This window comes from Hemicordylus capensis, chromosome 1, assembly GCF_027244095.1.
Source record: "Hemicordylus capensis ecotype Gifberg chromosome 1, rHemCap1.1.pri, whole genome shotgun sequence".
Lineage (NCBI taxonomy): Eukaryota > Metazoa > Chordata > Lepidosauria > Squamata > Cordylidae > Hemicordylus > Hemicordylus capensis.
Genome location: NC_069657.1, coordinates 186219112 through 186235469, shown reverse-complemented (window position 1 = coordinate 186235469; position 16358 = coordinate 186219112). Strand labels below are relative to the sequence as shown.

The 16358-nt window shown below is 44.6% G+C and overlaps 1 protein-coding gene across 5 annotated transcripts in view; it reads left to right on the top strand.

Annotated features, from left to right (window-relative positions):
- Positions 1–16358, top strand: part of ACVR1 (activin A receptor type 1) — a 248157-nt gene that overhangs the window by 132939 nt on the left and 98860 nt on the right. The window contains exon 1 of one of the 5 annotated variants that reach the window (XM_053259700.1): positions 11584–12100. The exons of 2 other annotated variants lie outside the window; for them this stretch is intronic. In XM_053259700.1, coding sequence (XP_053115675.1) covers positions 12093–12100 — 8 coding nt within the window. In that variant the 5' untranslated portion in view covers positions 11584–12092. Of the gene's footprint in view, positions 1–11583; positions 12101–16358 lie in introns of those variants that run through there. 2 more of the 5 variants (XM_053259710.1, XM_053259721.1) reach the window with 2 other exon arrangements.

Below are 16358 nucleotides of genomic sequence, written 5' to 3'. Positions count from 1 at the left end.
TGTGGGATGTGCAGCATATATACAGGAACAAACAAGATGAGGACAAGTACATTTCTTTTTCTCTCTTTTAAAATTGAGTTTGGTTGTGTTGTTTGCTGGCATGTTACTGATGTGGGATATTTTCTGAAAATAAATCCTACCAACATTACCTTGCAAACTGCTGACAAAGTAGAGCAAAAGTGTAGAACCTGCTCCCTGGGCAGAAAAGTGTGCCTCAAGCAGGATGTCTTTCAAGTTGGTTCTAAAGAACGGTTCCTTCGTATTATAGCTGTGCTACCGGTAGCAGTAACCCTTCTGCTGACAGCATTTTTATCCGGAGTCTCTTATTCAGCGGCACAAACGGTGACTCAGTTCTTACAGGCTGAAAGCTGGCACGTTAAAAAGCTGCGGTGCCAGACTGAACATCATTAAAATGTTTTAAAATGATTTATTCGACAAATTAAATTTGGCTGTTCAACATGAATGTTAATATTGCAGGATCAAATAAAGTAACTTGTGGAACAAAGCAAAATGGGATGTGTGTTTTGAGTGGGCTGGAGCCTGGAACTATGACTATCTTCAGATGAAGTCTGGTTACAACTTAGGCAAAATAAGGGCCTGTCTTCCACAAGCATATGGAGTAGCCAGTCGTGAGGTTTTCCTTTCCTTGTAGCAAACAGGAATGTTTATGCAGAATGTCAGCTTAATGTACACTAGAGGAAATAACAGCTAACCTCCATATTAATGTTCCTGTGGGTCTCACAACCCTCAGGAAGAGGGGGCTGCAGAGGGGAGATCATCCAAAATGATTTAAAGTTAAATACTATTTATTTATTTATTTCATACACATTTATTCCACCCTTCCTGCAGTATATGTGGGTTCTCACCCCCTTTTATCTTCACCTGTTTAATTTCTGCCAGGCTATTTACTATCATAGGTGGTATTTGGGGAATGCGCTAGGGATGTGCAGAACATTTTGAGCTCGAAACATTCTGCATTGTTTCAAGTGGGGCCATTTCAAGTGTTTTGAGTGGGGCTGTTTTGAGCTGGGAACAGAATGACCCCATCCTGAGTCAGAATGTTTTGAGTGTTCTGAGTGCCATTTTGGAGGCTTGTTTTTCCCTTACTGATTGGTTTTGGCATTGGCTTCTAATTGGCTTGCAATCTCCTTGCTTCTTGGTTGGCTTGTTATCATACAAATCAAGCCAACCAAGAAGCAAGGAGATCACAAGCCAATTAGAAGCCACTGCCAAAACCAGTCAGGAAAGGAAAAACAGGCCTCCAAAATGGCCACGTAATGCTTGAAATGTTCTGAGCTCGTACTTTTGGAACAACCTGCAAATCCCATTCTGTGCACATCCCTAGAATGCACTGTGCCTTGTAGAGATGCATGATGCAGAAATTCATGAGATGCATCTCTAGCAAGTGACTGAAGCTGCACCTGTTGAATTTCTGACTGGGTGCATCATAGAATCATAGAGCTGCTAGGGACAACCCTGCTCAATAGGACAACCCCCCTTGTTCAATTCAGTAAATCCAGACTGAGCGCATCCCCAACAGAAGGTTGCCTATCTTCTGCTTGAAGACATCCAGGGAGGGAGAGACCACACTCCCCAGGTAACTGGTTCCATTGTCAAACTGCTCTTGCCATTAAAATTTTTCTTCTAATGTTCGATCAAAATCTACCCTTCTGTAACTTATGTCTGTTAGATCTAGTCCAGGGAACAAGTCTTATTATTACTTAATAAGTGTTATCATTACTACCATCAAGAGTATGTATGTATTGCTTTTCAACAAAGCAATTCTTGAAGTGGTTTCTGTATTTTTATTTTGAGGTTTTAATTGATCAGGGTCCTTATGAGAGCCAAAAGGTGGGGTGTGAAAATCTAGATAAAAATGTTTGTGAGCAGGGTTTTTTATTGTGAGACTTGTAACGTTTCTGGTGGTGGCTGAATCCACGTTTTGTGTAAGTTTGAAGTGCCCAAATCTCAAATCTGGAATAGCTCCAGGCCCCCCACCCCACCCCTTTGCAAGTGCTCAGTCTGTCTCCATAGGCTAGACTTGTCTAGACAGCAATAAAAAATTGCTACTAGGCCTCACCCTACATTTCCAGTTTTTATGAGATCTGTTTCAAACCTATCTGTTCATACTAACTACCTCTCTGCGTCTTCCTTTCTAACAGTTGTGATTGCTCACTCTTGTATACTTATTACAGACTGTTTGCTTTAATCCTAAAAACAGAAGTTTGAGAATACCATCAATGTTGTCCAGAAGACTGCCTCCAAGTCTTCTACCATATACCCTGTGCGTGAAACAGATATTTCCCCTTATTTCAGTGTCCCCATCTTTAACATGCAAAGTGCAATCCTATGCATGTTTATTCAGAAGTCAGTCCCACTGCGTTCAGGGTGGTTTGCCCCCAGGTAAGTGTGCATAGGATTGTGCTGTAAGAGTGGAATACTTTGTTGTTTTTTCTGAGAAAAAACAAAATAAAAATAAGTGATGAATGTTGTTTCATTCTAACCAAAGGGCCCAAAGACAAATGATCCATACAATGCAAACCAGGACAAGGCAAAATAGCCAGATATGGGTAGAGGTGCACCTAGATAATTTTGGAGCCTGGACCTAAAGGCCTTTGGAGCCCCACTGCCCTTGCTGGAGCCCCGCCCCGCCCACAAGTTAAGTATCATCCCCTATAGACACACACAAACCGTGGCATATGCAGTACTTTTAACACCATGTGGCTTATTGATGGCACAAGCAGCAACTGAACTCACAGGAATGTAAGAATATGAAACAGGTATATTTATGCAAATCTGCATTAGCAGAAACATTTCAACACACAACTTAAAATATTCCCATCCCACATATTTATTTCCCCACTCCCTGCTCTGTCTCTAAAGCACCCGGCACAGGTCATGATCACACTTGGCCGCCCAGCGCAGTTCAGGTCAGTGGTGACAACACCACCCAGGACAGACTAAAGAGGATTTGCGGGGGGGGGGGATGGTGTGGAGGCCCTGAACTTCAGCCCCAAAGTCCAGGGGTAAGAGTGCCACTAGATAATGGACAGTTTTCCTGAGTTTTCAAACCTTCAGAGCAATGAGGATTGCAAACACAGTATTTCTTGGTCATCTGCAAGTCCATTATCTTATCTTTTGTAATGCAAAATGCAGCAGCAACACTCTCTTGGCAGACAAAAGGAGTTGATTAAGCCCTGTAAAGTGGATTAACTTCAAAGAGCTGAGGGATCTCAAAGCTGTAATTTTTGCATCACTTTAACATTAAGGCTCAAAATTCCATGATGTGTTGCTGCTGAGAAAAAGATGACCACTTAAAATTCATTTTAAACTCTGAATGGTTTATAATCCTGGGACACGCACATCACAAAATTCATCTATAGAGGACTCGTCTTCAAACCATGCTTAAGCATCAACTCAGCAGACTAATATAAGAGCCCTTCTAAAAAGCAGTTCATAAATTATGTAACCCACTCTTGATAACTGCAAAAAAAAAGAGAGCCTTGTTAGAGCTAAAATATCTCCTTGGATGAAAGATTCAAGTAGCAATTTTTTTTTGAACAGCTGGTTTTTCACAAATACATAAGAAATGCAGTTAGATCAGAACAAGAGTTACAAAAATGCAGAAGAAGCATCAGCAGAAAAGTTCTCTGTAGATTAAAGAAGTTCTGTTCTCCCCTGCCCCTTCTCCTGTTTGCTTTTCCAATTTGCTTCCCATTCCCTGCAAACCACCAGGGCTGAAATGGGAAGGAGTAGTATCTCAATGAAGGCCTATATTATGTAGGGCAACTTTTAATATCGTCCTGTTCCTTTTCCACAGAACCATAATTCACCCAACACCTAATGTATTACAGAATGAATCAAGGATGGATCTCTATTTGTAATCTATCTGGGGGTACTGCCCTTTGATCCACAATGTAATTCATCGGAAGCACTTCAATCTCCTCAATTTATATCCAGCTTATTTCAATGGGAATGGGCACAAGGAGATGATAAATGAGAAATATGTGACTAGGACCAGTGCCATATTAAAGCTTTGGGGGTGCTGTCTGGCAGATAATGGGGTCAGGGTGGGTGGGCTTGATTTGTATCAACTCTGCATGTGTTGTTAAGATGAAAGTTTAGACTTAAATAGAAATACAGCTCACCTCTGCCTTCTGAAGAAAAGTTTGCTCACTGTGCATATGTTTTGTTTTGTTGTAAACTAGTTTATAACTCATAGCTCCAACATTAGCTGACTGTTAAAAATGTCAACATAACTGTTTCATAGCACAATAAGAGTGCTGGCTAAAACGTGAAGTACAAAAGACAGAAAACATTTTAGCAGCATATTTTTCATTGTAAACCACCCAGAGATGCAAGTTTTGGGTGGTATTGAAATATTTTAAAAATATTCAAATATTATAGCAAAACAAGACTACTTCAATGATTCCATGGCAGTTCAGCAAGAGGGATATATAAGAGGAGAGGAGAGCTGGTCTGGGAGGAGAGCTGGTCTTGTGGTAGCAAGCATGACTTGTCTCCTTAGTTATGTAGGGTCCATCACAGGGGCTGAGCCACCATTGGGCGAAAGGGTTCAAAGAACCCAGGCCACCAATGGGGAAAGGCTGTGGCTCAGGCTCCATAGGAGCCCAGAGCGAACTTCCCCCTCCCACGCCCAGGCCTCCAAGAGCCCGGGTGAACTCTTTGCAGGTTATTTCAGGCAGCTCCGACTGCCCAATAGAACGTATTTCCCTTCCTCTCCCTCTCTGGAGGAAGAGAAAAGGGAAGATGTCCTGTTAGGCCGCCGACCCTGCCTGAAATGAAGAGCTGAGAGAGCCCGTTCCGGCTCTCGGCAGCCCAGGTCACGCCCCCTTGTCATGTGCCTTGTCATGTGTGAGGAGGTGTGGCCTGGGCTGCTGAGAGCCCGAATGAGCTCTCAGCTCTTCATTTCAGGCAGGGCCGCTGCCTAATAGGACGTCTTCCCCGTTCTCTCCCTCCAGAGAGGGAGAGGAAGGGAAATACATTCTATTGGTGACATAAATCTGTTAGCTTGGCTAACACAACAGGATTTACAACCCCCTTCAGCACACCCCAGTGAGTTAACAGAAAGCAGCAGCGGAACTGCACGAGTGAAAAATAAAAGGCTCACAAATTAAAAAACAGTAAATGAATTAAGTCCCCTGAACGGAACTAGGTACCCCACTCTAACAATAACTGAGTAATAAGTGAACAGAAAACACAGAGCAAGGAATGAAAATAGCAAAGGACAACAGAAGTAAGGAATTAACAGAACAAAGCAGGAAAGCATAAACAAGGCAAACTGGAACTCGGACAAAGTTTTGGAATTCAATTGCACACTGTCTGCGGACCAGCGAAAGTTGCAAACAGCACCTGAGCAATTGAGAGACTGCCAAATATATATGGCTCAAGAGAACAAGCAGCCAATCAGGCTTCCCTGAGTCAGCACTTCGGCTTCCTCTCCAATGATCTCCTGTGCCTGCATGACTTCCACTGAGCCTCCCTCTTGAGCTGTCTTCTCAAGACAGGTGAAATCCCAGGCTCCTCCCCACCAGAAATCCTGTCTGGCAGTTGTTGCAAATCCTCAGCTCCAGAGTCTGGTCTCCCTGCCAACTCATGTTGCTGTGCCTCTGAGCCTTCACTAGCAGGCGAATCGTCCTGTTCCTGCTCTGACTCTTCTGAGTCAGAAGTCTGAGCCATGACAATTGGGCAGTCGGAGCTGCCTGAAATAACCGGCAAAGAGTTCGTCCGGGCTCTCGGTGGCCCGGGCATGGGAGGGGGTGACGTAATGCGCAAAGGCATATTGGGGCTGCCGAGCGGGGCTGGACGCAGGTCGCCGCTTGGCTGGCTCTGCTCCTGGTCCATCCTGGTTGCATATGAATTGTAGGGATGTGCACGGAACCACGGAGGTGCGGTCCGGTGGGGGGGGGGATTGTGGCTTTAAGGGTGTGGGGGGTAGTACTTACCCCTCCCGCCGCTTTCACCCCTCTGGCGCTGCACTTTGGTGCAAAGCTTTTGGGGTGGCAGAGTTCCTCCCTGCCCCCATCGTTGTCTGGAATAAGGAGAAGTTGCCGCCACGCATGTGCCCGTGTGACGTGTGTGGCGCCTGTGTGATGCCGCACACGTGTGATGTGTGCAGCGCGCGTGCCACAACAGGTGCATGCGTGGCGGCAACTTCTCCTTATTCCAGACAACAATGGGGGTAGGGGTGGCAGGGAGGAACTCTGCTGCCCTAAAAACTTTGCACTAAAGTGCAGTGCCGGAGGGGGAAAAGCGGTGGGAGGGGTAAGAACTACCCCCCCTTAAAGCCACACTCCCCCCCCCGCCGGCCCGGCCCAATTCCGAACCGGTCTGTAGGCCTCTTACATGGCCCCGGACTGGTTCTGTGCACACTCCTAATGAATGGGAGACTACATGTGTGACCACCTTAAGATATTCCCCTTAGGGCAGGGATCCTCAACGTTGGGCCCCCAGATGTTCTTGGACTTCAACTCCCATAATCCCCAGGCCCAGTGGCCTTTGGCTGGGGATTATGGGAGTTGAAGTCCAAGAACATCTGGGGGCCCAACGTTGAGGATCCCTGCCTTAGGGGATGGAAGAGCATCCATCCACTCTGGGAAGAGCATCTAGATTCCAAGTTCCCTCCCTGGCATCTCCAAGATAGGGCTGAGGGATATTCCTGCCTGCAACCTTAGAGAAGTCGCTGCAGGTCTGTGTAGACAATACTGAGCTAGATGGACCTATGGTCTGATTCAGTATTAGGCAGCTTCCTATGTTCCTATGTACTACTCATGTGTTGGAGCCAAATTACTCATGATGTTAAATTGATGCAGCCTTGGAAACTGAAAGGCTTCTTTTCTGTTAAATATCTTATATTTAGCAGGGGGAGCACAACTGTTCCTATTGAACAGCTTGCAGAACTTTTTTCTTGAAAGGCAGTACATGCATATTTATTTTCAACAATGGCTCCTTCTTGCTGTGTGATATTAGGACAACTATGATTCTTGACTGCCCTCTGATTCGTTAATCTTAGCCTTCAAAGCAGCAGCCGTCCTTTCTCCTGGCAGTCACCTTGGGCCACCAGTGCCCACACAATGTATGTGGGGGAAAGACTGACTGATTCCGTTCCCAAAATCACAATACAAATGAATGTAAGAATGGTTTTACTGAATCAAACCAATGTGATCCATCTAGTCTAGCATCTTGTTCCCAACAGCAGTCAGCCAGACTATATCAGTAGCCTTCCTCTGTTATTTGCCATCCTCAGCAAGCAGAATTCAGGGATAGACTGCTTCTGAACATGGAGGTTCTATTTAGCTATCCTAGCCATTTATACACCCATTCATTATGAATTTGTCTGAACTGGGGGGGGCACCATTTTATCCGTTCTCTACATTGAGGTGGGAGGGGGATAGTTCCTTGTCCCCATGAACCCTGTATAGAGGGCTCACCTTCTTGTCCATCGGCAAACATAAGCTAGTGTACTGGGAAGGGGAAATTTTATTATTTTACCCTACAATGGGTTTGGGGAGGAATCATTTCATCCACCCGCCAAAGAAAACCTGGAGAGAGGGGGAAGTCCCACTTTCCACCCATCTGGAATATTTAGGATGGGGAGGAAATATCATTTTCTCAGTGAGTAGGTCCCATCAACTCTACGTAAAAAGGGCAAGTAAAACGTACTTGGGTGAGTGGGATCTTTGAGGGTTTCCTGCCGCGCTTTCTTATGGGATGCAGAAAAAAGAAATCTGGGTTTAAACCTGTAAATGAAGGGAGGGAAGACCCTCACCCCCAGAAAGAATTTGGGGAAGGGTACTTACCCTGATCCCTCCCTTCCCTTGGGAGGCGCTTGCCCTTTGGCTGCCTTGCTCTCCCTTCTTCCCTCCTGCTTCTTAACACAGAGGCAGGCTTTGATCTTGACAAGCTCTCGGACCTCCCACCAGGAGTCCGCCACTGGGAAGCAGGGCCGGACTGGGGGCACTGAGAGGGCGGTGGAATGTATGTGGGGAGGGCGCCGAGTTTTGAGCAGAATGGGTAATTAAGGGTGGGAGTTGGGGCGCAGGGGATGCCCTGTTGCCCTGAGGGCCAGTCTGAGCCTGCTGGGAAGTGACTCTGGGGGATCCCAGCAGCAGGAGGGTATGAGGCCACGATCCAGACGAGGGCAGACTACATTTCCACTGCCACCTCCTCTGTGGGCTTGTCCATCCTCCATGAGGTCCCGCAGGCCACCTGCCCACCCGCCCGCCCAAGCATCCACTAGTATTGAGACTTGGGTTTCATTCCTGTCACAGCTTGGTGGGGTAGCTGGATGACATCAAAGGAGTAAGGCTAGTAGGCTTGGGGTAGGAGCTTTGTTGTTGTTGCCATGGTGTTAGCTGGAGGTTAGGGCAACCTTTAGCTGGCATCCCTCTTGTGGGGAGGGCGAGGCCAACTGCAGCTGGGCGGCTTAGGTTTCCCTGGGTCTCTTCCCTAAGCTGCTCTTCAGGGGAGCTTCTGGGCTAGGAGCCTGTAGCCTAGATCCAGACAAGGTGTGCCGAACAAACATTCGCAAAACGGTTTTCCATCTCATTTCCCATATAGCTGGGTAGTACTTGTACCATCCAGCTACTGTACAAAGCTTCTTCTGTAAATATTATTATCATGGTTACTTTTAATAAAGTTGTACCCACGTGTTATTGTGCCATTCATCAATATATGCTGCGCTGGGGTGTAGCAAGGTTGGAGTGGGCCCTGGGACAAGAAGATGGGCCCCTGCCCCACTTCTTTGCCTGCCCCCCTCCATGTCTTTGCAGCAGAAGAACTGTAAGGACATGGTGAAAAACAAAATATTATTGTCACATCCTTTATCTTGCTCCTATGGGGGAAAAATACCCCCCCACACACACTCCCCACACACTTTCTCTGTCACACACACACACTTGTGAACACACATTCCCCTAGTTCAGAGACATTTAAAGACATATATATCTATTACAATCACCTCATATATCCATACAACATCAACACTAGCATTAGCCAGGCCGTCAGGAGGAGAGAGGGACACAGCTTCCTATTCCTCCTCCCTCCTGCAGAGGACTCCTCTCTTGAAGGTGAGTCCTCACACCAATCCCCCCTTCTCTCTGTGGCCCAAGGACATTTCCCCAACTCATTCAATTATAGCTACACCCCTGATGCCTTGTTTGTGGTTTTACTGATCTTGATGCAAAGGCTTCTGAATTACAACAGCAGCTCAGCAATGCACCAGGCTACCTGGATGGCATCAGATGGGAGGCACAGAATTGTGTACACCACTCTTTAGCTGCACCCTCTTCCTCCAAAGAAGTAGATATTTGGGGACAAAGGATATCTGCATTAAGGTAGGGAGCTGAACTGAACAAACCACAAGATTTACCGTTCAATGCTGTGATGCTAATTAGATCCATTAGATGCCACGCTAGGCTTCTCCTAGTTGGTAGTTCTTGAAAGAACATGTAATATAAGGTGGCACCCTTTTCTCTGTTTTTCAAACTATAGGTCTTAGAGTTTCCCATACAAGTTTTCTCTGAGAATGATAATTGTTCTTTTCGCCCTTATTTCAATCAACAGAAATCTTAAAATGAAAAATCATTTAAGATGTACTGATCTGGAGTTACTATTCAATATTTGTTTCCAAAATCATGCAGCTTAAGACATCTTGCAGAGGACATTAGCCAGATTTAAATTTTAGATTTTAGAATACAGGACCCAATTTATATCTATATTTACAAAGCTGCTTGGGCCTCACTCACTCGCTCACTGACTTGGAAGTCTCAGACCAAGCCATGAAAGATAGAAACATGCCATTTGGCAGGTAGGTTCCAGACCCCACCCACACTACCCATTAAAAAAAAAACAAATCCCAGAAAATGCAGGAAAGCTCTCCCATTGGAAAAGCATTGAAAATTATGTTTTCCAATCAACTTTGGCAATTTTCTCAGGTATGTTTACAGAAAGGAAATCTAGACTGTCCCAGAATGATGAAAAAACAAACAAGCTATGTTGTTTAGGTTCACTGGATTCCTGTGTCAGATTTTCATGAAACTCCCTTAAAAAACTGGAAAAAAATTTTTTTGCACTAGGTATCTTCATTCTTCTATCTTTTTCAATCTCCTAGAATTTGTCTTTTTAGGGTTTCTTGGCAGCAACACTATTATGTATTCAAAACTAAGCAGCTCTTCCGGTCATCAACTAACAAGGAGTGAAGGGAGAGTGCATGATCATTTTGTGGTACAGGAGGAATGCTTGCAAACGGCAAGCCCATTTTACTCATATATTTGTATAGTTAAACAAAGATCTTACGACTGCAATCCTATGCTCACTTACCTGAAAATAAGCCCTACTACACAATGGGACTTCTGACTTAAGTTGCATAGCATTATACTGTAAGGGATTTTTTTAAAAAAAGTGGTTTACTTTGAATCTATTTGAAACCAGGGCTTATTTTTAGTAAGCTGTATAATATGAATCCCCAGCTAACTGGGCAAAGAGGCACCTTTTACCATGGTGATTCTCTTTATTTAGCAGGGGGAGAGTAACTAGCCCTCTCCACCCCCAGCACAGTACCTCCAGTAACTGTTGCTGTTGTCTATCTTGTGTTTTTTTAGAATGTGAGCCATTTGGGGACAGGGAGCCATCTTATTTATTTATTATTTCTCTGTGTAAACCACCTTGAGCCATTTTTGGAAGGGCGGTATAGAAATTGAATTAATAATAATAATAATAATAATAATAATAATAATAAATGTCTCCAATCATGGGGAGAATGTTTACACTGAGTAACCACATCCAGCTGCTGTAAGATTTTGTTTGGGACATAGTAGGCTTGTGACCCAAGGAATGTGTATCCTGGCAGGCTTGAATTCCAACACTTCTCTCCTTAGAAATGGGGAATCATCTGAAGTTATGGCATAGCCAAAGCCTTTGCCTATAATTCTTGAAGGCATGACCCTTTCCCTCTCCTAAGGACAGGGTGCCAAGGCATGGAGTTCAACACCCATTTCAGTAGCAATGAATTTTTTTAAAAAAGGATTGTTGTTATCACTACTGCTACAAATATTTATATACCGCGCTTCAACCAAAGTTCTCAAAGTGGTTTACAGAAATAATACATACATAAGGTGATCCCCTGTCCCCAAAGGGCTCACAATCTAAAAAGAAATATAAGGCAGAACAGCAACCGTCGCTGGAGGGATGCTGTGCTGGGGTTGGATAAGACCACCGGCTCGCCCCCCTGGTAAAAATGAGAATCACCACTTTAAAAGGTGTCTCTGCTCATTTAGCAGGGGTAAATTTTGTTGTTATGAGAACAAAACAGTCCTAAGTGGTTTGCATGGTAAGTGGCTTGTGTGGCGAGAGCGAATTAGGCATGTCTGGGGAAATAAATCCGGCCGGGGTTTCTTCCAGACAGGTGTGTGTGTGGGCAGCGTCTGCGCGTGGGGCTGGTACATCTGCTGTGTGGGCGTCTGTGCTCTCTGTGTGCTGGTGGGGCAGGGTGTGGTGCCTCTTTTGCCCTGCAGGGGGCGAGGCGGGGCAGCTCTGCTGGCGCCTGGATTTGCGCCGGGAGGAAATGATGTGCCTGCTGCCTGGATAATTACAGCTCCAGACGCCCATTGGCAGAGCAGGGAGCAGCCACTTCCTCCTTTTGCTGCAGCTGTATCCCTGCCTGGGTAGCCCCTCCTCCTCCTCCTCCTCTCCCCGTCGGAGCCTGCCTTGCCTTGGCTGCCTGCTTGGAACTTCGCGCTCGCCTTGGTCCTTCTGCCAACTTTTCCCTGCCGCGACTCGGCGGGAAGTTCTGTTCCCGGCTCCCAAGGGCGCCGCTGTGGGCAGCCCAGGCACCGTCGGAAGGGGAGCCGGGCGCTGGGAAGATGCGGCCGGGTGCAGCGCAGTGATTAGAGCGCGGGACCCCGGCGAGGGGCTTGTCCTCCTCCGCCAGCACCGCTTGCAGCTTCAGCCAGAGCAACAGCAGCCGCTGCAGCAAGCCCATGGATGGGAAGTTCTTGCTGCTCCTCCTCCTTTAGCCGCGTCTGGGGATCCCACACCGCCCCCCCGCCCGCTTTGCCTTTGTCTGCGGTGCTATGAGGAGGTGAGTGGATCGGCTTGGCTTGGCTGGAGGTCGCCTTTTGGCAGGCGAAAGGGCGGAGGGGTGGAGGAAGAGATTCAAAATGCGTCCCCTTTCCCTTCCAGCGTCGGGATCCCAAATCCCGCCACCCCCTTGAAGGACGGCGCCCCTGCAGATGTGATCTGGAGGGGATTTTTTTCTTTTTACTCTTTCAAGAGATCTCGATTTCTCCCCCCCCCCATTACTAGGGAGAAAATTATGTGTCCAAAAAAGCCCCCCAAACAGGCAGACAAAAATACGGACTGGGGATTCGAAGTCTGGGAATCTGCGATTCCTGCAGTGCGTGCTATTGTACAAAGATCTGTCTGTGTAAATGGGCGTTTTGGACGCGCCTTCAGAATCCTCTGAGGAAAAGCTCCCCAAGCCAATAATGTTACATCTGAGCTCTGCTCCTAGAGGCGGCTTTTGGAAACTTGGGGGATGGGATGGGGGGCGGCGGTTTTGCATCCCTTAATCACTTCTAGGAGGCAGTCTCCTCTGTGCTGGAAAGGAGATGGAGGGAGCAGGGAGGAAAGAGAATCTGTAAACTTTCTTTAGTTCCTCCCTCTTTCTCTCTTTCCCCCTCCTTCTCCCTTCCTGGCTACAGTCTTCAATAGCATCAAAGGAAGGAATGTGGGATTCATCTTCAGATGCCCAAGGGGCAACTGTGGTTACAGATGTTACTCATTACTTTGCCAAGTACAAGCCCTTCCCTTTATGCTTTAACTCTAACAGGGGGAGAGGAAGAGAAAATAGATTGGAAAAAGCCATAAATAAAAAAGGAGAAAGGAAAAGTGATGGATAATTTGGTTTGGAACCAAAATGCTGATATTTTAAAATTGTGTTGGTTATGTTTTGCCTGTGTTCTTAAACTTCACATTGTCGGTAACCACAAGGTGTGTTTTGGGGTGGGGGTGATGAAGGAAGGCTTTGTTTCTTGAGATCAGGTTGTGTTGTGCAGTGCATATCTTGTTCTAGACACGACTTGCATACTACTGGCTTTTGTTTCCCAGTGCTGATGTGAAGTATTTGAGGAGGATAGTGCACATTATGAGTTGTTCTAGCTTTTGAAGAATATGGAGCTCAGTTGGGCTTCGTATATTTTTTTGTTTATACATACACTGCTTGTGCTTTTCATAGTTGAGTAGTTTCCCAAAACCAGCATCCTTCTGTTAATGTGGTGGGGGAGAGGTATCATATGTCTTACTTCATGAAAATTCTGTTTTGGTCTATTCACGAAAAGCAGCTGTGTTAATATGCAGAATATGTTCTATAGCTCTGAGATTTGCTTATTTCTGGTTCTGAGAAGTTCATGTTGAATTTCAAGTGTGTGTGTAACTGTGTACTACTTTTACCTTATCAGTAAATAAGCACACGTCATTTACTGATGATTACTGACTTTTTTCCTAGAAAAAATATGAAATTATGTTATGTCTATTTGTATTTTGACTTTGAAAACAGACACACTGTAACTTGGATTTAATGTGTATTTGCCACTGAAACTGAAGCAGTAACTGACAGACATATTTGTAAACAGTTCAGTCCATTAGGACTGAACATACAAATATGACAAATATTCATATACCTCTTTTCAACAAAAGTTCCCAAAGTGGTTTACATAGATATAAATAAAAAATGGCTTCCTGTTTCCAAAGAAATCACAATCTTAAAAAAAAAGAAAAGAAAAGATAAACCCCAGCAACAGCTACGAAACTACTTCTTACCAATCAAGCCATTGGTCCATCTAGGTCAGTATTCTTTACAGTGATTGACAGCTGTTCTCTGGAGTTTTAGTCAAGGAATTTCCTCAGCTCTACCTGAAGATACCAAGGTCTGCACTTGAGGCCTTCTGCATGCAAAAGAGGTGCTTTACCTCTGAGCTGTTATCCCTCCCATCAGTTATATGGCATATCAAATTAGTGGACTGCTGTCTACAAAAGTGTGTGTGTTGACTTAGTGACTACAGACGTTCCTATATTACCTTTCTGCTAAGGCACTCAAGACATACTGTTTGTCTCTTTGCCATTTGATCTTTATGTAGGTGTTCATTAGTAATCTGCATCTTATTGCAAGACTTGTATGCTTAAGAACACTTGACAATCTCTCTGTATAATGGAGGACTCCATAGAGCCCTGTTTTGACTCCTTGTATCTCCGATCTAGTCCCTGTCTTGGGGAAACAGGGTTAACCTGTGTTACTCAACAACAGTCTCATTAACTTAGATGAATTCTGGTGTTAACATAGATGGGAGTGCCTTGTCTAGTCAGGATTGTTGACACTGTGGTTTTCTCTTTTTCTTTTTTTCCAGTTGCAATATGATAGTCTAAAATCCATTTTTCCCTGCATAACAAGTAACTTGCCTAGGGAGCAAGAGATTGCTGGTTTGAATCCCCACTGGCATGTTTTCCAAGACCATGGGAAAACACACATCTAGGGCAGCAGCGATATAGGGAGATGCTGAAATGCATCATCTCTTACTGCACAGGAGATGCAATGGTAACTCCCCTCCTATATTCTACGAAAGAAAACCACATGGCTTTATGGTTGTCAAGAGTCGACAGTGACTCAATGGCACAACTTTACCTTTAAGGAAGGGACAACTGTGTAGTATATACTATATATATATATAGAGAGAGAGAGAGAGAGAGAGTGTGTGTGTGTGTGTGTGTATATATATATATATATATATATATATATATATATATATATATATATACACGTTAATATATATCTATAAAAATCTCCCCTGCTAACTTGGGAAAGAAGCACCTTTTAATGTGGTGGTTCTCTTTTATTTAGCAGGGGGAGAGTAACTGGCCCTTTCCACCCTTAGCACAGTACCTCCAGTGGCTGTTGCTGGTGTCTGTCTTATGGTTCTTTTAGATTGTGAGTCCTTCGGGGACAGCGATCCATCTTATTTATTTATTATTTCTCTGTGTAAACTGCCCTGAGCCATTTTTGGATGGGTGGTATAGAAATCGAATAAATAATAATAATTTATATGTTCATTTCAACAGGTCTAAAAGCAAACCCTTTACTTTGTAAACATCTTGCAACTCCTTCCCACACACTGAAATTGTAACCCCTTCAAACAGCAATCTTAAAACGATTAAGTAATTGAGAAGGGGATCAACCTTGCTTCATGTTTTTCAACTAGTACTGGATGAGGGTTCCAGAGGTATAGTGGAAGAATGCATGCCAAGAACATTAAACAAACAAGAAACAAAGCTCACAAAATAGCCTGTCCAGAGGGGAGAAGAGGGAGTCAGCAACTCCATCAGCCATCACAAATGGTCAAAAGGTGGCTGTGAGAGTCACATCCCACACAGCAATCTCATTTCCCCCAGGCTTCTTTCTTTTCTTTTTAAGATACAGTATATCTGATACTTGGAAAATGCAGTATCCTCAGAAGACAAACACAGTCTTTGAGAGAATGAAGAGACAAGTGCAAATTATTTTGCACTAAAATTTCATCAGGCTGAAAGGTCCAGAGTTATCCTGGATTTTGACATTTTCACCGCATTGCCAGAACAGAGGTCTTCTGAATGATGCTCTACACATAATATCACAATATATACATTATACATTCCAGATCTCTCCAGCATGATTATAGTAGTAAAGACCCTGAGATTATAACCACTCATATTGGTTAGGACTGAAACATGGTTATGTTGTTAGAAACCAGCCACAGGGGAAAGGGGATTGAGATTTCTTTTAAAGTAACAAATAACTTCACTAGTTTGTTCACAGCAGACACAGCTGCCTTAAACAACAGGTTTGGGGTACCACCATGCCTCTGGAAGTTCTCCTGAAACCCCTCTGAAATGAATGGGAAACTGCTGTTCACTTCCTCATAGCTTTTGCAGAGGTTTAGATCCCATGTGAATTAGTGGGCGTTCTTTTCACACTTTCCAGATACATTCTTCTTCATCGGTTCATCTCTAAGAACTAGCCTATAAGCTAGCTAAGCAAGATAAGATATATCTTAGGAGGAAGCATAATGTATAGCTTTCCTGATCTATGCACAGAGTTAGTTGTACAAAGAAAAGAACTATTCTTTAGGGATGAGATTCATTTACCAACATCACTGCACAGGTGGCTATGGATGTTTTATTGAAGAGCATGTATTTATTATTTATTTATTTTCTATATCACCCTTCCAAAAATGGCTCAGGGCAGTTTACACAGAGAAATAATAAATAGGTAAGATAAGATGGATCCCTGTTCCCAAAGGGCTCACAAT